This window comes from Vipera berus (genome assembly GCF_964194415.1).
Source record: "Vipera berus genome assembly, chromosome: 1".
Taxonomy (NCBI): Eukaryota; Metazoa; Chordata; class Lepidosauria; order Squamata; family Viperidae; genus Vipera; species Vipera berus.
Window position 1 is genome coordinate 177962879 of NC_138202.1, and position 24563 is coordinate 177987441.

Consider the following 24563-nt stretch of genomic DNA (forward strand, 5'->3'; position numbering starts at 1 on the left):
TGTGTGTGTAATCTGGAAGTGTTTGTGGCTGGACCTGATGGAGTGCAGTGTGTGGTTTGAATAGAATGCAGTCCCAGGAGGCAGGAAGCTGGTAGTCCCCAATCAGTGGACAGAAGGGTCCTTGTCCCTCTGAATCTGAGGCTCCTTGGAGGGTAGAAGATTGCTAGTTCCTGAAAGAGCTATGTGAACGGGCCCAAAATTAAGTGAACAGATTGATTCTAGACCCAGGTTAAACACAAGATGTGTACAGTGTATGGGAATCATCAGGAAAAATGCATTTGTTAAAGGGCCAAACCATGCATCCAGGAAAGGCTTAAAAATAAATCACTGTGATACTTTTACTTTCTTGCAGATTAGACACCTCTAAACATGTGCTCCCTTAAAATATACCTGTTTTGTGGGAGATGAACTAATGTTGATTTATCCTGGTCTAGGCTCAGTAAAAAAAAAAACTTGCCAGATGGGTGGAATCTTTGAAGCTGATGAAGCCCATTCTGAACTAATTCAATGGAAGGATTTGGGTTTTGCTTTTTTTTGTTGAAAACCTGATAGAATTTTAGCTTTAGGAGAACACTGAAGTCTGTTGTTGGCAATGCAGGTTCTCTCAATAATCCACCTCTTGGATTTGTTGTTTAGGTAAAAATGAGATCAAAGGCAGGTTGCAATCTTTCTCTACTGCTTAAGCAGCAAAGGGACCCAGAACATCATAATTGCTTTTTAAAGACCTTGTTAAATGACTTTGCCTCGGCTGGTGACAGCACCTGAGCTCAGGAACTAAGAGGGGAAAGGTGGGGGGGGGTTGTTTGGCACTGATTAGTACTTGGATGGCAGATCTCCCGAGTATACTAGATCCCTAAGCTAGACTAGGAAGTCCAAAAACACCCTGGAAGAAGGCAATGGCAACTACTTTTTTTATTGAAAAGTTTTACAGTACATTTTTTAAAAAACAAAACCCCTCCCAACCCCCTCCCCTCTCCCCAAACCTCCCCAACCCTTCCCTCCCCTCCCCTCCCCCCTCCCCGACTTCCCAGAGCAAAATACAGGGTATAAAAATACAAACAATCATAATCTACCATATGCAAACAACAATAAAATATTAAATTCTATCGCACTTTAACTCTTATTAAAATAACTACAAGTAATTTATATATCACATAAATCCAATACTTATTCAAATGCTAGGTGAAACTTTTTAGTCCCATATTTATTTTGGATGTAATCAATCCATCTTCTCCACTCCACAATATATCTCTGTTGCGATTGGTCTTTCAAGTACGCTGAAATCTTTGCCATTTCCGCCAAGTTAGAAACTTTTAAAGTCCACTCTTCTATAGTCGGCAGTTCTTCCTTCTTCCAATATTGCGCCACTAAAAGTCTCGCTGCCGTAATTAAATTCAACATCAACTTAGTGTCCACAACAGTAGTATCTGTAATAATGCCCAGTAAAAACAATTACGGACAAAACTTTATCCTTTTCTTAAATATTTTTTGCATATTCCACCAAATTTTAATCCAAAAAGCTTTAACCTTTTTTACAAGTTGCCAGAAAACTGCCTGGATCTTTTGCTGAAATTACCCAGTGTTGTTTCTCTACTGAATTTGACTTTAAAACTCTTTTATCTGAGACATATAGGTGGCTGAGAAAGAGGGCTATATCATTTTTCCCCTCCTCTTTTTGAGTTCATCTTGGCTCCTGGCAAAGGCTTGGACTATTACCTGCAATTTTCTTGCCAAGGTTTTTTTTGGAAATGGTTTTCCTTGCTTGCTTCCTAGGGCTGAGAGAGGGGGACTGGCCCAAGGTCACCCAGATGGCCTCTCGCTTAAGATAGGACTGAAATTCACACAGCCTCCCAGTTTCTAATATGGTGCCTTTGACCACTACACCAAAGCACTGCTCTCTTAACATCTGTTATTACTAATAAATTAATAAATCAGCAAGCATACGACTGCTTTGCTTTTACAATATTATTCATGGTATAGTACTTGCCTTTATGAAGGGAGGATTATTTAGTGGGAGAAAAAGAATTAGATTCATTTCTGTATGAGTTGCAGCACCCAATCTAGACTGGAGAACCTTGACACTACCATAGTTCCGAGAGAAAACACATCGGGTAACATACAAATCCGCCCTACCAACATTAGCATGTTAACATTCATGGAACATTTTACAAGTATCACCAAATTGTTTCTGGGTATCAGTATTTTCAATAAAAAACAGAAATATAATAGTATAATGAATTTTAAGAGCAAATATTTTATTTTTCAATATGTATCTAGCTAACGGCTATCATGGATTCAATATCCTGCTTGTTTGAACCATATGTTTGAATCCACATCCTTGGAAAAGGATACCAGGGGAGTGTGAATTCATAAGCCTTTGAAAATGATAGGTTTTAAAGTCCATTGCTTTTTGCTCTCAAATCTGAATGGCACCCAGGGGAATATATTTCTCTTATCAGACCCCAGCAGTTAGGCAAGAGGGCAGCCAGCACACATTCAAGAGGCCAGGGGTGTGTGTGCTGATCAAGGACATCTAACAGTTAGTAAAAGTCTCTAGCTGTTTTAAATAAATGATGTTTCCTTCCTGGCTTTGTGAAGGTTTTTTTTGGCCCCCAGAACAATAAAGATAACTGAGACAGCCCTTCTGTCAAGGGAGATGTGCATTAGATTACCGTAAATTCACAGTTAGATACTACAGTGGTCAATGAGTGTTGGTATTCTTAGATTAAATAACAAGATTTAATTGAAAAGTAGTCTCAGGAGAGAAAGAAGCTTTAGATAGTATTGATCATACATTAAACTCATCTGGACAGAGAAGGATTTATGTGACTAAGAATACGTTTCATTTTTTTTAAATAATAGTTAGCAAAGACTAGATGCACTTTTGCTGGAATTGAAACTAAGGATTTCTACTCTAATGCATGGGAAGTTAATTTCACATCCCTTCTCTCCAATGATTGGGTTAACAAAATTAACAGAGTTAGGAGTCATACTAATTCCAAATAGACTGTAGCTTCTGTTTAAATAAAAATGATCAAGTCATCTACTGGTGCACAAAGTTTCTTGACCTGTTAAAGAAGAAAACTTGGAGAATAAAAAGATGACCCTCCCTACCAAAAAACTGTTTTGACTTACTATTACAAAAATGGTATAGAGCTAGGGAGAAAAAGTGAGTTATTTATGTATTAAGAAAATTTATATGGCCACCCAACTCATAGTACTCTGGGGACCTTACAGAATTATGATAGTAACTCTTGAAAAGAGAAAGAAATGAACAGTGATGAAACTTTAAACTCAACAGGTAAGCAGGCAAACAGTCTATGTTTAAATATTGATGACTTTGGGAACTATTTACACTCATCTGATTTGAATATATGGCAGTCTCATAGAATTCTAGAAGCTTTCTTAGCCTAACTCAAACAACAGTTGAAAGAAAATAATTAGAAAAGTTGAGATGTCAACACTGTGCTCTTTTTGGTGGAGAGGGCGTCATTTTGCATGCTGCCTACATCCCGCAGCTGCGGCTTGGCTTTGTGTGGCCCGGTTTCTGGCATGCTATGGCCTGGTGCCAATCCACAGACTGGAGATTAGGAACCCCTGTTCTGTAGTATGCTTATATCATCTAGCACAGGGGTGTCAAACTGCTGGCCCGCGGCCCGGAGCGTCACAGAGAAACCGCGCCCATCCCATTGCCGGCAATGGGAAAAAGTTCCGATACGTCGCACGACGTCACATGACGTCGCGAGTTTGACATGTCTGATCTAGCATATTGCATTAGTGTTAGTGTTTGGGACATACCATGTTAGTAACCAAGTAAAACAAGAATAAAATATTCACTACACATAAGGGAATATTAAATATTCTTCATGGTTTCTATAATTCATGTATATGGTTCCCTATGTGCTTAGTAGTTATATTTGTAACTTTTAAAATAAAACTTGATGTTATTGTCAACCAGTACCCCATATGACACTTAAAACTTTACTTCTAGTTGATTCCATCTCCAAAGATCTAAATCCCTTCATTGAAGTAAATCATTTTGCAGTCATGAGCCTCATCTGCTTTAGTATTGATCATCTGACCATTGTTGGATTTCAGAAGTAGACATTCCACATCTTACTCTCAGGTTTCTTAGCATGACATGCTCAAGAGAAGGAGGTGTATAAAACCTTTGTTCCTCTCCTCCATTTCTTGCCTTTTGCTGCCTTTCAGCACCTAAACTTGGCATATTATAAAATTAACTTGAATGTTCTATAACTAAGAAAACATGGGTATGTCTAGTTTAATGAAGAGAAGGATGAGGGGGGACATGATAGCAGTGTTCCAATATCTCAGGGGCTGCCACAAACCAGAGGGAGTCAAGCGATTCTCCAAAGCACCAGAGGGCAGGACAAGAAACAATGGTTGGAAACTGACCAAAGAGAGAAGCAACTTGGAATTAAGAAGAAACTTCCTGACAGTGAGGACAATTAACCAGTGGAACAGCTTACCTCCAGAAATTGTGGGCACTCCATCTTTGGAGATTTTTAAAAAGAGGCTAGACAGTCACTTATCTGAGATGGTATAGGTTCTCCTGCTTAAGCAGAGGGCTGGACTAGAAGACCTCCAAGGTCCCTTCCAGCTCTATTCTATTCTATTCTATTCTATTCTATTCTATTCTATTCTATTCTATTCTATTCTATTCTATTCTATTCTATTCTATTCTATTCTATGCTATTCTATTCTATTCTATTCTATTCTATTCTATTCTATTCTATTCTATTCTATTCTATTCTATTCTATTCTATTCTATTCTATTCTATTCTATTCTATTCTATTCTACCAATTATAGCAAAAATGTGTCAGTGGAGAACATGTCACATCAGGCTTGTTCCCCTTTGGGCATCCAAACAACTTATATGCCAGATCTGGAAGTGAGGTAAAATGGAAAATACATCCAGAGTGTAATAGTTAAGGACAAAGTAGAATACAGTGGATTGTTCTTGTATCAAGAGAAGAATGCTATAAAGCCCTTTGCTTTGCTGGTGAGAACTGGTCTGTATCATTTCTCACTCAGCACCCTATTCCTGTTGACTAAATCATGATAACTGCATCTACCCTCATTTGGGGCCTTCAGTCCTCCAATTAAAAGGCTGTAAAGCTATACTAGTTGTGTGCTAGCCACAGAATAGAACCTTTCCAATCTTTCTACCTTTCTACATTTGTTGGGTTGGAACTATTTCCTTTGTATTATTTCTGAAACTGAAGTGGGGGGGGGGGAGAAGAGAATGGGACAAAGTCAGTACCACTACATTAAAAGAGTAAATAACATGGAGAAGACACATCAGTCTGGAGGAGAACCAATGAAGTCTGAGATCTAATGCCTAAGGCAAGACTTATTTCTCTAATACTGCATTTAGCAACTAACATGGGATTAACTGAAATAAATACAGTCCGCACTTTATAGTATATTCAATGCAGCCTACAGTAATCCTTTTCCAGATATATGCCAAACTATCACTTGATAGTCCTGAAGAAGTTGAACCAGAGTCCTACTCTGCAGGACAAAGATAAGAGAGTAAATGCTGGGATTAAGTTCAGGCAAGTACATCTATGTGGGGTTCAGGATGCAAGAGTAATAAGTTGCAAGGCAGTAGAAGAGCTTATCTCAAATAGTGAAACTTTATAGAGGAAGCTGTGCCTAGTAATATTATGTCCATTCTAAAAGATACCCAAAAAAGAAACCTTAGGATTTCTTACAAGTACAGCACCTCTTTGCTATTCATTAAAGCAGCCTCTGTCTTTTTCCAGAAAACTTTTCAAAAAATAATTTTGACTATTTTAAGGAACTGATCAATTAAAGTCAATGAGACTTTTTTTCCCCCAGGCTCATGTGAAAGCCTGAAAAAAGAGAAGCTGCTTTAATGAATAGCAGAAGGTTGCTCATGCTAGGCCCAACATACTTCTTCATATTACTGTCAGAGAACCAGCATTCGTGAAGCTTGATTTGGCTGCAAAGTTGTCCAGTGAGCTACTCTGAAATAGGCTTTTCTCTTTTAAGTGAACCCTTCAGCATCTCTTTAGCTTTTAATAAGCTTAATTATTGTACTGGGGCATCTAGATGAGATTCTTAGGCAAAGTGTCCCAAGGGTCTGGCTCATCATTTGTAAAAAGTCAGTGAGGTTGTCTAATACATCTTCCTCCTCTGAGGAGTCTTTGAGGCTGTACATTTTACAATCTTTCGACTTCCGGTGGCGGCGCGGCGCCGAAGATAGCCGTTTCGGGCTGTCCGCTTCGCAGCTGTGTTTTTCCACCGAAAACAGCGCCGATCAGCTGTTTAGGTGGATTTGAAGCCCCCTCCTCGGGAGAAGAGGAGGGGGTGAGGCCCCAGGTAGGGGTTGAGCTCTCCGGGGCCGCCTGAGCTGAAAGCTTGGGCGGCTGAAGGATTGAGCCCCCCCGCAGCCTGGGTTGCTCCGAGCTGCTGAGCGTCTCTGCTCCGGGATTTTTGGAGCAGAGCCAGGCGTCTGCGACCACCCCTGCCAGAAGGAAAGACTTTGGAGTAATAAGGAGCAGGCAGAGCGGTACAGGAGGTCAAGGTGAAGAGGATTTTTATTTTTACTCCCTAGCTCAATGGACTTTATAGCTTTAAAGTGAAAGTACGCAACAAGTGAAAGTGGGGAAAGATGGCAGCTAAATCTTCCTCTAAAGTTCTTCGGAGTGCGGGAACTTCCCCGGTGCAACAGACATCGTTGCAAGCTTTGCTTCCTCCTGCACCTCCTGTGGCATTGACGCTTAAGGATTTACAAGATGCCTTTGCAAAGCAATCCCAGGTAATGTCAGAAATGATGGGTGAGAAGATGGCAAAGCTGGAGGAGAAACTGGAGAAATTGGAGGAGAGGATGGAAGAGAAGTTTAATGTAATGGAGGAGAGGATGGAAGAGAGGTTTAGTGCAAAGATGCAACATATTTTCACATATGGTGGACCTGTAAAAAGGTCAAGGCTTTTTGGATAAAAATTTGGTGGAATATGCAGAAGATCTTCAAGCAAAGGATAAAGTTTTGTCCGCAATTCTTTTTGTTGGGTATAATTACAGATGCTACTGTTGTGGACACTAAGCTGATGTTGAATTTAATTACAGCAGCAAGACTTTTAATAGGTCAATATTGGAAGAAGGAGGAACTGCCGACTATAGAAGAATGGACTTTAAAGGTTTCTGACCTGGCAGAAATGGCAAAGATCTCGGCTTATTTGAAAGATCATTCGCAAGAACGTTATATTATGGAGTGGGAAAAGTGGATTGAATATATCCAGAACAAATATGGGACTAAAAAGTTTCATGTAGCATTTGAATAAGTCTTCCTTTCTATTTTCTTTTTTTCCCCCCTATATGAAATATTAGTATTGCTTGTAGTTATCTTATATGAGCTAGTGAGTGATAGATTTAAGAATTTATTGTTGGTAGCATATGGATGTTTATGATTGTTCTTTGTTTTTATACCCTGTACTTAGCTCTGGGAAGTCGGGGGGGGGGAGGGGGGAAAGGGGGGGTAGGGGTAGGGAGGGATAGGTAGGGGGGGAGGGGCGATTGTTAAAGATAAAATGTATTTTAAAACTTTTCAATAAAAAAAAAATCTTTCATTCAATATGATCCATAAATGAACTATTATATGTTAGTATATGCTTTCAGTAAAAGGGACGCGGTGGCTCAGTGGGTTAGGACGCTGAGCTTGTTGATCAGAAGGTCGGCAGTTTGGCGGGTCGAATCCTGAGTGCCGCGTAACAGAGTGAGCGCCTGTTACTCGTCCCAGCTTCTGCCAACCTAGCAGTTCGAAAGCACGTAAAAATGCAAGTAGAAAAATAGGGACCACTCCGGTGGGAAGGTAACAGCGTTCCGTGCGCCTTTGGCGTCCAGTCATGCCGGCCACATGACCACGGAGACGTCCTCGGACAAGCGCTGGCTCTTCGGCTTTGAAACGGAGATGAGCACCGGCCCCTAGAGTCGGAAACGACTAGCACGCATGTGCGGGGGAACCTTTACCTTTTATGCTTTCAGTATTAATCATGAAACAAAAAATGAGTAGTTGCTCTCATAGGTTATTTGATGGGAGAATCATTTCCAGACCACTTTCTAATGCAGGGGTGTCAAACTCACAACGTCACGTGATGTGTTGCAACGTATCACGACTTTTTCTCCATTGCTGGCAGTGGGGTGGGTGCGGTTTTGGCATGATGCATCCGGCCTGTAGGCCGGCAGTTTGACACCCCTGTTGTAAAGAGATAAGTAACTCTGAAATGTTACGGATAAGAAACTTAGTATTAGTGGAGAGCTTATAAGCCATCTAATGTTTGAAAAAGATTTAGTATGTTTATATTTGTCATTTCACTCCAGCACATTTAACAACTATTTTGCTACAGCTAGCATTCTGAATAATTTGATAATAACCAAAAGATTGGTTCAAAGAGTTAATCTGACCAATAATTGCTTTAATAAACTAATAAATCTTAATAGAAGTATGAAACACTACAGCACACAAAATTGCATGTTTTACCATTGAATATTTTTTGGAATTTAATTATATATCTACATTGCAGGAGCAAAGTTGTATTTGAAGTTGTTTTCAGCATTCTTTTCTAAATTATACTTTTTAACTTTTAAAGAAAAATATTATTTGGGACAAAGCCAACAATAGCTTCTAGTTATGAGCAGTTATATATATATATGAAATAAATATTAAAATACATATTGAATGGTTAATTACAGATTAAAGTGCAAATTTCATGATGAAAAGTATAAAGAGTATAAATAGTTGCACAAAATATTGGCACAGAATGGCATTACAATACACACTGTATATTAATTTAACTGGGGTATTGCCATTAATTTTACTGCACTAGTGGAATTGGGAAGAAAAAAATAGCAGTTTAGTACAACTTAGCAAAAATAACAGATGCACTTATCTAAATATGATATAGAAATAAACTGCTATGTCAAAGTGTGTCCTAAGAAATCTGCATATTTTGCTTGTTAGGAAAAATTAACTATAGGGTATTTATAGTATGGCGCAAGATCTTCATTGCTGTTCTTCTAAGTTAATGTCTGTTCTTCTAAGTTAATTCTTAAGGTTTTTTTAGAGGATAAGTGATCACTTCCTTATTTTGGAGTAATATTATGTCTACCTTATTAGCATATTAAAACTGAGCATACTGTGAAGGCATGATAAGTGCAACTGTGTTGACAGGGATGCACCTGAGAGCATATTAAGGTAGTAAAGTAAGATTACATTCCACTTCTAGGGTAGTCAGAAATTCATGACCTCCATAGTTATTATACATTGAGTTGATATGTGAATGGACAATGAAGGACATTGTACATAGACTTGTGCTATGATGAGATAACTTCCTAATATGGATAATCTCCTGGCTGCTGGTGACTTACATAAATGATAATGGTGATTCAGATGGTTTCTCTTAGGTGTCTCATGGATTCTAATGGATTTTGGGCATTTTTCAAGCACTTTGAAAGGTAATAATGCTGAGCCTTTCGTTATATTCTTGTTCTCAAAGGCAAGATGTAATATTTGAGCAACCTGTTTGCAAATCCTGGGAACTTTGGACTAATCAGGGAGTTCCAGGAAATGAAGTTATAGAAGAAGCACCTGGAGCGCTAGGGGAAGAAGACTAGGATTGAACTTGACTGAATATTTATTTATTTATTTATTTATTTATTTATTTATTTATTTATTTAATTGGATTTGTATACCGCCCTATGCCCATAGGACTCAGGGCGGTTTACAGGGCAGTTAAAACCATGAATACAAAAAATTAAAAACAATTAAAACAATTAAATTAAATTCAAGCCCCAAGAATAAATCTAAAACCCAGTTAAATTAACAACTCCACAATCTGGACCAAACAGATCGAAGAGCCAAGTTTTCAGGTCCCGGCAAAATGAGCGAAGGTCGGGGGCAGTCCTAAGTTCTGTGGGTAGTTGGTTCCATAGGGCAGGCGCACCCACAGAGAACGTCCTTCCCCTGGAAATAACCCGCCGGCATTCATTAACCGGCGGTACCCTGAGAAGGCCCTCCCTGTGGGGGCGCACAGGACGATGGGAAGATGATGCCGGCAGCAGGTGTTCCCTTAGATAGTCCGGACCCAAGCCATTTAGGGCTTTACAGGTCATTACCAGCACAGGTAAACTGTGCCAATCAAATCAATCAGGGCAGATGTAGACAGTAAGGAAGATGACCTTGATGGAGATGTGTAGGATCCATTGCCTAGGGAAAAGGGGTGAAGCATTTTTAACTCTACAATGAGATAATATTTGGAAGTGGCTCAGGTGGGTATTTTTGTAATTCACATTAAGAAAGAGGTGGAAATACAGAACAGCCATGCAAGATTCTGTTGTTATAACAATGTCAATAAAAATAGTTCTAGCCTATCTGTGGAATTGATTTCCTAGTCTGATCTGTCTAATTGGACTGTAGCAGACTAGCTTCCTTATGGGAGTGATGAGCAAGAAGATTTGCCAAACAGCCCTAGTGAGTCAATCACGTAACACTTTGCTGGCAAAGTTGCTCAGATTCACTCAGGCCAGGACTTTGCATTGATGGGTCTGAGGAGGAACAGCCACCTTAAGATTTGGGCAACATCCTCCTGTTTGCTTTTAGGAAGGCTATCAAGATAAATTCAAGATATTTCAACCTGTAAGAGCTGTTCCCACTAATTATGGATGATGGGTTGATTTCTGGATTTTATTGTTTGCATGTTTTTATGTAATCTTATATTTGTAAAGCAAACAGGAATTGTTTGGAATGCAGCAGTATATAAAACAATAAATAAGCAAACAAACCAGCTTTAAAAGAATACATGGCAAAACGTACATGGATTTTAAAAAAGCAACTTATATCATTATGTACATGGTGGACTGAGTGAGGATGCTGTGATACTACTTTTACTCAAAGAAAAAAATGCTGGCTGTGCCACAGCTCTTACATATGGCTAAGATAGAAATATGGAGCTTAGTCCTTGTCCTGATGCTTTACACTTTGAATATTCTGAATGCTGTGGAGAAAGAATTAGTCATGGACTATTGTCTATCACTGCAGATGGTTTAAGGAAACAAAGATGGTGATGCTGAGTGGAAAACATTGTTCAGTATTTGGTGACAGATGAAGTTGGATAAGCAAGATATGGATGATGGTTTCCTAAACAAGAGTAAACCAGAGAAGATACTATACTGTGCTAAAAAGAAAAGCAGAATATCTGAGAGAAGGATAATTTGTTGGGGGGGAAGGAGGTGCTGAATATTACAGTTTATATTAAATTCACATAAAATTTGGAATGATCTCCATAAAATTCTTCAGATAGTAAAGGAGGAAGAGATCAACAAAGCAGATTACGAGCCATGCATAATATGTACAGATTCTTTTTCTGATTTACTTATTTCCATTTGATAATCATTGTTGTGGTTTATAAATTGTACAGGACAGCCCCAGCCCCTAGCTATCATGGAGAGATGAGTCTCTAATGTCAAGAGGCTTAAATATCAGCAAATCTATTTATACTAGACAGTCATTGTTTTTTATTAAAATAATTCCAAGCTTTCATATGGTACAATATATTACATTTCAGTGTACACCTTATTTTCTAAAATACTAATTATACAATTCTTTTAAATGTTTAAAATGTGCATAGTGTACATGGATATTTCATTTTTGAGACGAGCTTTGGGTGTAGAAAAAAGCAGTAGAGGTAGGCTGTTAGATTATACAGCAGCATATTATTAATATCAACATCAAATCATTTTTATGTTTTCCAATTAAGCAAAATGCATTCATTAAATAAATGAAATATTTGTTCTTGTTACATACGAATTGACGTTTATAGTTCAGTAGAGCCTGACTTTTTCTCCCTCTTTGAAATAACATGTTTTTCAAATTGAAGAATTGTTGTTTATTTGTGTTTTTCACAGGAGCAAAAATAAACAGTTTTAATTTGCAATATTGGTGGATGTGTTATTGCTCACTGATATGAGTGGCATTTCCATAAAGGAAGTTCCAAGAAAGTGAAATCCTATAAATATTACATTTTTATATAAGGAGATTGAGTTTATTATGTGATTATTGATTGTGGCAATCATAAAGTGAGTGTAAGAAATTTGAAGAAGTACTAATAAAAATGGGCATGAAACACCTCATATACAATGAAGACAAAGCTTGTCAATAAAAGAAAGGGAGAAGAGTTGCATGGTCCCTACAGCCCTCCTCCTGCCATGAAATCTTTAGGCAAAAATGTAGAATATACTTTATTAACATGCTTATTAAATAGAAAGCAGTATAAAATGGTATATGTGCTAGACAGAGACTCATATTAATCTAGGGTAGTAAAACATCAGTAATCTGATAATAAATTTAATTAAAAAGCATAAGCTTTCACTGTTAGTTGGGGAAAATCTACCACACCTAAAATAATCAATTGCCCTAAAATAGTAAATATCTATCATGTGATGATCAATAGATTTAAAATATTTTAACCATTATAATGAATTGATATACTGTGCATAGTGTAAATGATGTGAAACAATTTTGATGGCTGTAATTCATCTCATCATCAGACTTCTCTGCTGTTCTTATATGGCAGCATAGTTACTCTTGTTAATGACTCGAAGAATACATGCCCACATCCAATGATTCCTTCAGGGCTGTATGATAAAAAGTTAGTTAGCCTTTGTATCACTTTTGCTTACAGAATGCAGGAAATTAGAAATACTGTGAAATAAATATTGTTTGGCCTGCCTTTCAAGACTTTTCATTCTGATTCCCAATTAAAATATAGTTAAATGAAAGGCAATCTCTGTCTTTTGAGGTATGCCTCTCCATTCTTAATCTTGTATGATCAGAGGAAAAAAGTATTTCCCTGCTATTTTTTGTCACATGCTCTTTTTTCTCTGTTCATCCAACAGAAAGGAGAACCATGTTGCAACATTTTTTCATTCGAAGCAACAGAGCAATTGACTTTTGAAATTCCTTTGAATGATTCGGGTTCAGCTGGACTTGGTGTGAGCTTAAAAGGCAACAAATCTCGAGAGACAGGGGCAGATCTTGGAATTTTCATCAAATCTATCATCCACGGGGGTGCTGCATATAAGGTATTTTATTTATATTACTTTTATCTTGAATATGGTGAAAACCTATTTAGTTCAATATGATCTGTAATTATTTTGATATTGGCTCTTGGGAACATCAGATAGGTGTTTTCCATATCACCCCAAAATATCTTGTTTTGAATTCATTTTGAATATGAAACTAAAATAGGTTGAAATTGTTATATCATTTACTAACATTATCTTAGTAAGAAATATACGTAAAATGTATACATCCTATTTTATATACCTTTCTACTATATAGTACTAACAACTACATTTGTTATTTCGATGCTAAATGCAGTTATTTCAATCCTTTTGAAACTTAAAATAATTTTTCCTCCTTTTGAAAAAGATGAATATATAATATTTTTGTAGGAAGGAGACAAAATATTGTTTTCATTTCAGTGAAAAGTATTTATATGTTGTGGGATGCACCTTAGCAAATATCAATATTGGAAAATGTTTGCATTTATAGAGTAGGGTCCTTGAGTTTTCATATTTTAATTAAAAGATTCACACATGACAAACTTGTCTTAAATATCAAGTCACTAGGGCACCTCCATGAAAACACGCAACACAGATGGAGCCGTAAATCAGCACAAAAGAAATCAAGAGTCTCATTTCTAAGTTTAAAAAGAAGTAATTTACCTGGTTCATGAATTCAAAGAGTATATATTCTGTCTGCACAGAAAATTTAAATAGCTTGATTATATTTAAATAAATAAAATAGTACTGTGGAATTAATTATATTAAAGGCAACATTAAAGACAAAAAAGGAGGGGGAGGAGGAGGAGATGATCTGGATTTTTAATCATGTTGTGCTGTTACAAGGCTATCCTATTGGCTGTACTATTTGTTTATTTATGGGTGGGGAATGAATGGATCTAAATACCTGAAATTTTACAAATTCTATCTTATTGATTTAATAGTATAAATGTGATTTTTAAAACATTTTCAATCCCTGAAGATTATATTTCCTAAAAAAACAGTTGTTTCAAAAATGCATTTTTCTTTACTTTCAAGGAGAAATATGTTTCAATACAATTTATGCGTTGTACTATATCTATTAAGTAATATTAAATAAATGGTAAGTGTTCAGTACTTGTTTGGATTTATCTCACTTTCCTCAAGATAATCATCCATATTTTTGTATTTAAACATTTATTTGCAACCATAGGTTTTAGCAAAATACATATAAAATTATAGCAATCATATCAGTTCAATACATCCCCCGTAGTAATAACTTCACTGTTTCTCAAGGTATGCTTTTGTGTCTTTCTTGTAGCCATTGCAAACAATCCAACCTGTTTTGTTACATGTTTATGCTTTCAATATAAAATAGGTTTTTTTCTTCTAAACTAGATTGATTCAGTTGGGTTAACAAGAGTGTAATGAATCTTGCTCTGGGTTCTTGTTAAAATTTGCAGTATAATAAGTAATGGGCCAAATCTTCCACCTATAAGTTATTACAAATACATAAACATGTGTATTTGCTAATCCTTTATATCTGCCATCCAAATAGGCTGTTTCAAAGCAATATTCTTTAAAGGGAGCAGGGGAATAACATTCTTAGGGAACATGATGTAAGAGACTGTAAATATTATGACATTCCTTATCCTTCTTTAAAAAGTTGGTGCCACTTACTTAAGTTTACATACCTGTTCTCTACCTTGGCGAAAATCTTTAAAAAAGAAGTAGTCTCTTAATAATATATAATACTTTATATCACTCGGAAGTTCCTGACCTAATGAGAATTGTGTGAGTAGAACAAATTCATCCATCTATTTTCAATAAATTGTTCATGAAGGCATTGTTTTGCCAAATAAGTATCAGGCATGAGGACTAGTTTCCTATAATATAAAATTATAGCTTTCTTTACCCTTATATTTATTGATGGAAGGGCCACATCTAATCTCAATATTGCTGCAGATATACAATGTGGGTAAGGCTGAAATTAACCTTTCAAATTTAATCTGGACCACTTCTAATTCTTCTAGCTTACTAAAATCCCAAATTGGAGCCCCATATATATCAACTGTGATATTGTTTTTCCCTCCAAAATATCCTACACCAGGGGTGTCAAACTGCAAGCCCACAGGCCAGATGCATCACGCAGAAGCCATGCCTACCCTAGCTCCAGCAAGGGGGACAAAGTCACGATACGTCACGACATGTCACATGACGCTTCAAGTTTGACACCCCTGTCCTACCCTGACTGTCCTCCTTTTGAGTAGAAGATGGAGCAAATAGTTTTCACTGATCTCATAGCCATTGATCTTGTTGATGCAGTATGACTCATCTATATCATGTTATATGGATGTAAGTGTATAAGCATATTTGTGTTCTTAAACTTTGACATTTCTTTATGAATATTTGACATGGAGGTTTTATTTTTGAATTACTTGATGACTGTATGATAAATAAATAGAATAGAACTGAGAAGAAAATTATGCATTTAACCACTGGAATTTAAATTGTTACCCTCAGTGCTTCTTAATATTATGAAATAATTTATTTTAACCACAAATTAAAATGATAATGTGGATGTTGTATTAAGTTTAGACTTGTAGATCATTTTGTTTCTTGTTTAAATTTTCAAAGCTTGTACCTCTGATGTGGTATAATAATAAAACCCAGAGCCTGTCAGAGATTTAAAAAGACTCTCGGTGTTTGGATCAAGGTATCACCAAGCGCTCAGTCCCAAACTCAACAGTGAAATATGATCAGGCACAGTTCATAGTTCAGATCACCCCACAAGTAACATGTCATAATACAGTATGTGCACCATTAGGGACCGAAACAGTATTGTTTGCAAAACATGCATTTCTTAAAATATTCTGTGGTACACTCACTGTTCAGAAGAAGCAAACCAAACATGAAAGTAAAGTTTCATGCTGTGACATGAAACTAAAATTTAACCAGAACAAAAGTATATTTAAATATATAAGCTATGATATGCACTTTTAGATCCATTTATAAGTGTATGTCTGCTGGGAAAGATTGAGGGCAATAGAAGAAGGGGACGACAGAGAACGAGGTGGCTGGATGGAGTCACTGAAGCAGTAGGCGTGAGCTTAAATGGACTCCAGAAGATGGTAGAGGACAGGAAGGCCTGGAGGAACGTTGTCCATAGGGCCGCGATGGGTCGGACACGACTTCGCAACTGACAACAACAAACAACATAAGTGTATGTCGCTTCCACTCATTACTTTCTTTTGTCAAAGTTGCTGGTGGTGTTTCTCTGCAAAAGCTGAACAAGGACAGATTCTTCATGAATCCCCATCACTTCGATCCCTTTTGAGTCTTTGTGGAAAGACTTTGAGGGTAGTCCTTTTTTCTCCCAGTGTTTAAAAAGGGTTTTATTTCAAGAGTCTGTGAGTCAGACATCCCTGCAAATTTTCAGGTTTGGGCTGTAGAGCAAGAGTGTCATTCACCAGAAGAAGTTAGATTTCACACACTGTCCAAAGATGGGGATGGGGTGTGTTAGAAAAAGGAACAAGCCAGGGCTATTATGTTTTTCATGGCAACACAAAGATGTACAACTTTCTCTTACAAGAGAAGACAGCAGAAGGGAAAGGGGAGAAAAAGACAGCAGACATCACATTAGCTCAGGCTCAATATAGCAGCAAGAGAGAGTAGACAATGTAATCAAGCCCATGATGTTTAATAAGTATAGTTGGAAATAAGAAGAGACTTATAGAATACAGAATAACAGAGTCCAACCTACTGTTTGAGCAGAAGACTCTATAACATTCTGGACAAATGGCCATCCAATCTCTTGTTAAAAACCTCCAGGGATGGAGCCCCACAACTTCCAGAGGCAAGCCTTTCCACTGATTAATTGTTCTCACTATCAGGAAATTTCTCCATAATTCTAGGTTGGATCCCTCCTTGATGATTTTCTGTTGGTTACTTCTTGTCCTGTTCCCAGATGCTTTGGTCAGCCCCCTTTTCTCTATGGCAGCCCCTCAGATAATGGCAGACAGCTATCATGACACTCCCAATCTTTTTCTTGCTTAGGCTAGACACGCCTAGTTCCTTTAACCGATCATCATAAAACTTAGCCTCCAGATCCCTAATCATCTTTGTTGCTATTCTTTGCACTCTTTCTAGAATCTCAACATCTTCTATGCATCAGGGAGACCAGAGCCAGGTGGTCTTTCCAGTGCAGTATAAAGCAGTACTAATACTTCACAAGGTCTTAATACTATTTCTCTATTCACAGCCTAAGACTGCATTGGCAGTTGCAACTGCAGCACAAACCATACTTAAGTGGTTGTCCATTACGACACCTAGATCCCTGTCACAGTTACGGCTGTTGAGCCAAGGGCCACTGATTCTATACTTGAACATTTGGCTTTTCTTGCCTAAATGTAAGACCTTATTTTTCTCACCAATGAATTGCATTTTGATGGATAAGGTGCAGTGTTCAAGTCTGTCAAGATCCTTCTATATCTTGGGTCTCTCTTCCAAACTGTTGGCTATTCTCTTCAGCTTTGGTGTTGTCTGCAAATCTGATAAATTCCCCTTCTATTCCCATTTCCAAACCATTTATGAAGATGTTAAGAGCACTGGGCCTAAGACAGAACCTTGAGTTACCTCACAGCATTTAGATGTAGCTTCACTGGGGACTACGTGTTAAGTGCAGTTGGTCAGCCAGTAACAAATCCCTCTGGTGGTGATGCTGTCTAGCTCACATTTTTCTATCTTACCAAAAGGTAGTACTTTAGTATTACTTTACCAGTTTTGGTATAGTCATTGTTGGATCTAGAACACCTAGAGGGTTAGACATAGAATTCCTCCAGAATCCCTTCCAATCTTATTACAGTATTCTGTATTTTAGGTTTTCAGAGATCTGATGCTTCAGAATAAAAACAATTTCATGGCTGTGCTGGCTTTCTCTATTGCCAATTCCCCTGGTTTCTGTCTGCTGTCAGAGTTACTCCTAGCTTTGATTTCTCTGCTCTGTGTGGACCTTTGCAATTCTTCCAATTCAATGAATATTTTGTATGATAAATTGATGTTAATTTAAGCCTCTGTTCTGTTATTTATGATACTGGATCTTGTTGTTTCCAGAATTGGTGCAGTTTTTTCAAGTAGCATCTTCTTCTTGGGTTTCATGCGGAATAAAAGATGATTATTTCTTTGTAACGATAAACATCTTTTCTTCCAGTCATTCTTCAGCTGCCGGCCCTTGTTCCTCAGCTAGCAATCCTGACTTTTCACCACATGTCCAGGAACTCCAACACTTAGCATAGATCCTATAACCTGGGTGATGACCCAGTCATTATGGGTTTCTGTACTTTATGTCTCACCATGTTTCTTATCGGAGAGACACTCTTTGTCTGACTCCTCTGATGAGACCTGTCAGTATGGTTAAACCTCTGGCATAGCTGTCATCTTCCTCAAAGTATGCAAGCTCTACAAGAACATCAGGGTAGCTATTATTATGATTCACTGAACAGTCAGCCAGATGTTCAGACTGGGTTTGGCATTTTTGTTTACCTGTTGAGTCTTTCCCAAGGACCTGGGAGGGGCAGATGTTAATGTTTGATGGTTTTAGAAAGATTGTCACTGGGCATAGGCTGTTGTGAGTAAAGTTGCCTTTTACAATTAACCAATGGTAATTTCGTCATTACCAATGTTTTTCCAAGTGGCGTTCCAGTTGTTTTGGGATTTCATTCAAGCTGTCTATTGCTATTGGTATACTTTGCTTTCTTTTGTCACAATTGTTTATTTCTATTTGCAGGTTTTCATATTGTGTTTTCTTCTCCAGTCTTTCTTTTCTCTTCTACTTTCTCCAGGTATTGCCAAATCCACTATCAAGATTGTTTTGTATTTCTTACTGACAGTTGGCTTTTTATATGCCAGGTACCTGTCTGTTTGAGTTCTAAAGTCTGAGAACACTTTAGCTTCTTCATTTTCTATGCCTTTATTTCATGGTCCCACCAGTTCTCACTTGCAGGCAATTGGTATTTTTTTGCAGATCTTGCAATGCACCATTGTGCCTACTACATCATGCCGTTGTTTGTAATTAGTTTGTGCAATCTACTTGCAGCAGCTAATCAGGTGATCCACTGTTTCTTCAGCTTCTTTACAAAGGCAGCACTTGCTATTTCTTCCTGTCTTCTCAATTCTGAACTTGTATGCATTTCTTCTTCAGGCTTGATCTTGTGCAGCTAGAATTAGCCCCTCGGTCTCTTTCTTCAACTTTCCTGCTCTTAGCCATTGCCAAGTCTTTTTAGTATCAGCTTTGCCTATTTTTTTTAATATGCTGACTATGTAATACTTTGGCTTCCCGTCTCTCATTTTTGTTCTTCATTTGGTCTTTCTTGTAGGCCAGTTTGGTCTTTCCAGTACCCAGTATGTCTTCCTGGTATAGGTTTTCCTGGCATCTTCTTCATTCCCCTTCAGATATTCTTACAATGCCCTTTTTTTTTCTTCAGCCATCTGATATACCTATGACATTCCTTGCCTATCTATTTTCCTTGGTATGTAGAGTCTGTCAGCATCACTGTGAGGATGAAGGGCATGATTCATTGTCATTATTTTTCTGGCCTTTAGTTCTGCTTGAGTCCGGCCCACTGTTCCTTCTGTGTGTTTAATGCCTGCTGTTAATTGCCTTGATGGTACTTAGTCCAATGACTTTGGACTTTAAGATCTTCACTCTCTTGATATGTTCATTTCTAACCTTTTTCTCGAGTGTGCTTGATGTTGTCAGTCTGAAGAATGTCCAGGCACTTGTAGTGATTGTCTTCATCTACATTCTTGATGTTGTTTCCATAGGGCATCTTGATTCCTTCAGTTTCACTATTTTTTCTCGTTTGATGGTGATGGTGGCACATTTGTCCAGCCCAAACTCCAGTCCGAATCTTGGTTCAACAGATAGTGTTGGGCAGTGATTCTGTTCCAGATGATATTTTTCCATACTGCTTCAAATCGTCCATGTAAAGGAGGTGGAATGGTCTGGCAGATATTTTGGATGTTTGATAGCCATAGCCTGAGTTATTCAGTATTCTTGACATAGAAATTAGTGCAATGATAAAGAATAGTGGTGATAGTGAGTCTCCTTGGAAGAGTCCTCTCTTCATTTTAACCTCTCCTAATCTATCACCATTGACCTGCAGCTGGGCCTTCCCATTGTGTCATTGATCTTTGACAAAGTTTTTGCTGTTTCTATTGACCCATCATGTCTCTGGGCACTTGATTATCCAATCAGGTTGCATGGAGTCAAATGCTTTCTTGTAATCAATCCACGCTATGTTCAAGTTGATCTTGCTTTTCTTGCAGTTTCCACAAATTATCTTGTCAATCAGGAGTCGGAGTTTTGCTCCTCTGCTGTAGGGCAATTTTCTTTCTGCTCAGGTGGAAAGAGATTGTTTTTTTTTATAAGTCAAGCTCAGCTACGACACCAGTTAGCAATTTGAACATTTTTGCTAAGCAGGATTTTTATTTATTTACTTGCATTTGTGCAGGACCGGCGCCGGCTGGTTTCTTGCTATCACACGAAGCGCTGTTGGCTTCCCACCAGAGTGCTACCTATTTATCTACTTGCATTTTACATTCTTTTAAACTGCTAGGTTGGCAGAAGCTGAGGTGAATGATGGGAGCTCATTCCGTCACGCAGTGCTAGGTCCCGGACCGCTGGAGTAGAGAGAGCCGACCATTTCTGTGTCTTCCTTGTCAAGTGTTCCTAGAAATATTTAAATTGAAATTGCAGAGTCTGCCTGCAGTGTGGAATTTGAACTTCGTGTCTGCTGATCTTCTTGGCTATGGCTGTGGTTTGCTGCTTTATTATTTCCAAAGCTTCCTTAAACTTCCTTATTTCTAGGTGATATTTTTTGACCCAGTATCATTTGGTCTTGTTCTTCAGTTTCTTTTCTTTCATCTGTTCTACCCTGCTTGCATCTGATCCTAGTTTGCTGATTTTCCAGCCCAATCTTCGATTTTTCACTATTTGGCTGTTTTTCTTGTTTGTTAATTTTGCATCCCAGATATTCAGTCATAACTGCAGTTGCGCTGCACGTTTGTTAGTTTGTTTCTTGCAGTGAGGTGGTGCTTATATTTGCTATTACAGTATTGGCAGTATGTTTAATGCTTGTGCTAGCTGTTTCTTTGGAACAAGCTTCAATGCAGGCCACTTTATTCTGTGTTTTTATGCTGTTCTAGATGCTCAATGATTCTTTGTTTCAATTCTCCTACTTCTTTCATTACAGAATTTTATTGTTTCTGAGGCAAAAAATAAGCTCCTGGTTTCCGAACATAAACAGTTCTATAGCTGTGCTGGCTTCTACTACCAACTTCCCCTGGTTTGCCTTTGCAATTTGAGTTATTTCTGGCAAGGCTGCTAGTCCTGGTTACTCAGCCAATAGCCACGAGTCCTGTAGTCTGTTTTCCACCAAACGTCTAGGAACTCCAAAACCTAACACGGTTCCTGTAACCTGGGCAATGAAGAAGCTGGTATGCTTTTCTTTTAATTATAACTTACCGTATTTTTTATGGCAGAGACACTGTTCGTCTGATAAGGAGGAGGATGGATGGACATTTGGGCAGATGGAAGGTATTCACTTGGCTGGCAAGGCCGTTGGCCAAAGCATACTTGATGTCTTTCCCCTGGGCGCTCGAGGTTTTCTTTCTTAACATCCCAGGTACTCAGGGCACAAACTTGCAGGGCATGATCATCCAGCATGACATTCAAATTTCTGGAAGCATTTTCCTGACTTTAATCCCCAGACAAGAACGGAATGCCAAAAGCAATTTCTTCAGGAGCCTATTTGGTGGTGAAGGAGGATTTTCATAATACAGGTAGACATCATGTTACGACTTCAGTTGGGACCAAATTGGGACCAATTGCCATTGACTTTGTTAAGGGAAGAGGTGTAAAAAGTGATGTATGTCACTTGACTGCATCTCTGAGCCATAGCTGGTCCTGGTTGTTCCTGGTAGGGTGTGGGATTCAGAGACCAGTCATCGCAGAGTGTCCCAAAATGTCTGTCTGCCTACGCAGAGTTTGTATTTATACAGTTTTAACAAGCAGGAAATAACGCACAGCAAAAGCATTGTTTATTGGTGTACTCCCTAGTCAGTCTTAAAGAACATCCAAACATCCCAGCCAGGGCAGAGTCTCTCTTATCTAGCTGGTTCTTGGCAGTCCTTGGCAATGCTAATTGGAATAGGCTCATAGACATGCAGATAACAAGATACGTACTAAGGCAGGCAGTTTGCTGTGCACAGTCCCTTCATATCCTTGACCTCCATCTCTACAGTTGGGTTAAGAAGGAAGAAGAGGGAATCCCCAAAAGAGGTACAGGTGTCTTTGAATTCACTGAAACAGATTAAAAACAAGTAGGTTAGAATGGAAATCATGTTAGAACAATCCTGTATTTGAAGAAAAACCAGATCTTATTTTGAAACACAGATAAGAATTTCAATAAAAAAACTAACACATTAAATTACATATAAAACAGCATTTTTGTCTAATCCAAACTAGCCATTGAAAGAGACAATAATTTATCTGATGAATAACTTCTCAGCAAAAATTAGCAGGTAGAATATTAACAATTTTTTAAATTACATTTGCCTTTGAAACAATTCAGCCCAGCATGTCAAGAAAAACCATCTAAACTCTATTTCTAATGGCATAAGAGAGGGCATTCTGTCTAAAATCTCCTGTTTCATGGCTGAATGTTATAGCCTAATTTGAATGTGAAAATTTCAGAAAACTTCATGGAAAACTTCAAACAAAAAAAAGTTGGTTTTTTTTGCATGACTCCTACCGCATTTTCTTGAAAATATTGACCATATTCAGAATGAAACAAAAACATATCAAATCACTTATTCCATCTCTACTACAATCTGTGGTTGGGAATCCTCATGTTCTTGACCGCAATAGTCTCCTATTTTCATTTGTTTTTAATATCTCTTGTTGCATGGGGTAATTTTTAAGTTTTACTCGTATGCTATTAATACTTTGCAAGAGTGAATCCAGCAATTGTGATTTATTTAACAGATTGCTGTAAAATGTGAACCAGATTGGGTGCCATTTTGTTTCCCGGTCCAATTCAATGTGTTGATTATCACCTTTAAAATCCTTCATGGCATGGGATCAGTTTACATAAGGAAACACCTTGTCCCAGCCTGTTCCATCCAGTTAGGTGGAATGGGTATGTTAAGGAGCTTGTCAGTTAAAGAATTTCTACTGGTGGGATCTAAGAAGAGAGCATTCTCTGCCATTGCCCCCCACCCCATGGAACATCTTGCCTCCAGAGGTGAGGTTGGCCCCCACTCTCCCATCCTTCCAGCGAGCATGAAGACCTGGCTCTGCCAATTCATGTGGGGATCAAAGAGCAGCGTGCCACTTTGGGAGGACCTGGTGTGAGCCTGAGAGAAGCTCCCTCCTCCTCATTCAGTTTTCATTCTGTTTCAATTCTTATCTATGGAAATCGTACTCATTGCAGTGTATTTTTGGCTGACTCTGAAATGCCTGAGGTAGCTTCTTTGGTGGGTCTTTGGTGGGTCTTCATTGTTCCTCATAAGAGAAAGTACTTAACACCAGTTAAGCTCAGGCGTTCCCAATGACACAAAAGTGAAGAATAAATGAACATATGAGAGAGAGAGAGAGAGAGAGAGAGAGAGAGAGAGAGAGAGAGAGAGAGAGAGAGAGAATTTAAATAAGTCAGGGTTAAATTACATTTTATAAAGGTGGTGTTGGTTTGTCTTCTTATGTAGGGTCCATGAGTCTGTAGTATGTGCTATAAATCACTTCATGCCTATAAGTGCTCTCCTTTGCAGGGCAATGAATAAAAATGAATTCAGCATTAGGTTACCTTTCCTGCTATTTCAAAGATAGCTGTTTGAATAAATTTCTTCATTGAATGTAATATAATATATTTTATTTTAAAATATATTTTACTTCATGATCAATATACGGAGATGAAATGTTTTATACAAGAAAACAAGTACAGAAAATAAGGCTATAAAAACTATGTTCTGCATTAGGTTGACATTCATTATAATACAGGTAGTCCTCGATTTATGACTGTAACCGATTCCAGAGTTGCAGCATTATGACATTTATTAAACAGATCGTGTGCCCCTGCCCAATTTTACGAATGTGCAAAATGGCTTAGAAGCCTGAAGAAATTGCTTGGACCCAGTTTATTCATCCATTCATCCACTCATTCACTTTGTATAGCCTGTTGTTTCTCTGCATCATGGTTAAAAGGTCACCAATTGAAATTTGAGAGACTGTACTCTTCCATCTGAACAGATTAAGGAATCAATGTGCCACTTGGAAAGCCATGGAAAGCAATATAGAGCTTCCTTTCTCAGCTGAGGTGCACTTGTAAGTGGTTCTGTTGAGTTGTATTTGCATATACTATAGCTTACGTATAAACTGGAGCAGGCATTCATTTACGCTTTTCATGCAAGGTTTTGTTA

At 38.0% G+C, this 24563-nt stretch overlaps 1 protein-coding gene across 4 annotated transcripts in view; it reads left to right on the top strand.

Annotated features, from left to right (window-relative positions):
• Nucleotides 1-24563, top strand: part of PARD3B (par-3 family cell polarity regulator beta) — a 600416-nt gene that overhangs the window by 214298 nt on the left and 361555 nt on the right. For all 4 annotated transcript variants that reach the window (XM_081312950.1, XM_081312947.1, XM_081312948.1 and 1 more), the window contains one exon: nt 12942-13127. In XM_081312950.1, coding sequence (XP_081169076.1) covers nt 12942-13127 — 186 coding nt within the window. The remainder of the gene's footprint in view (nt 1-12941; nt 13128-24563) is intronic.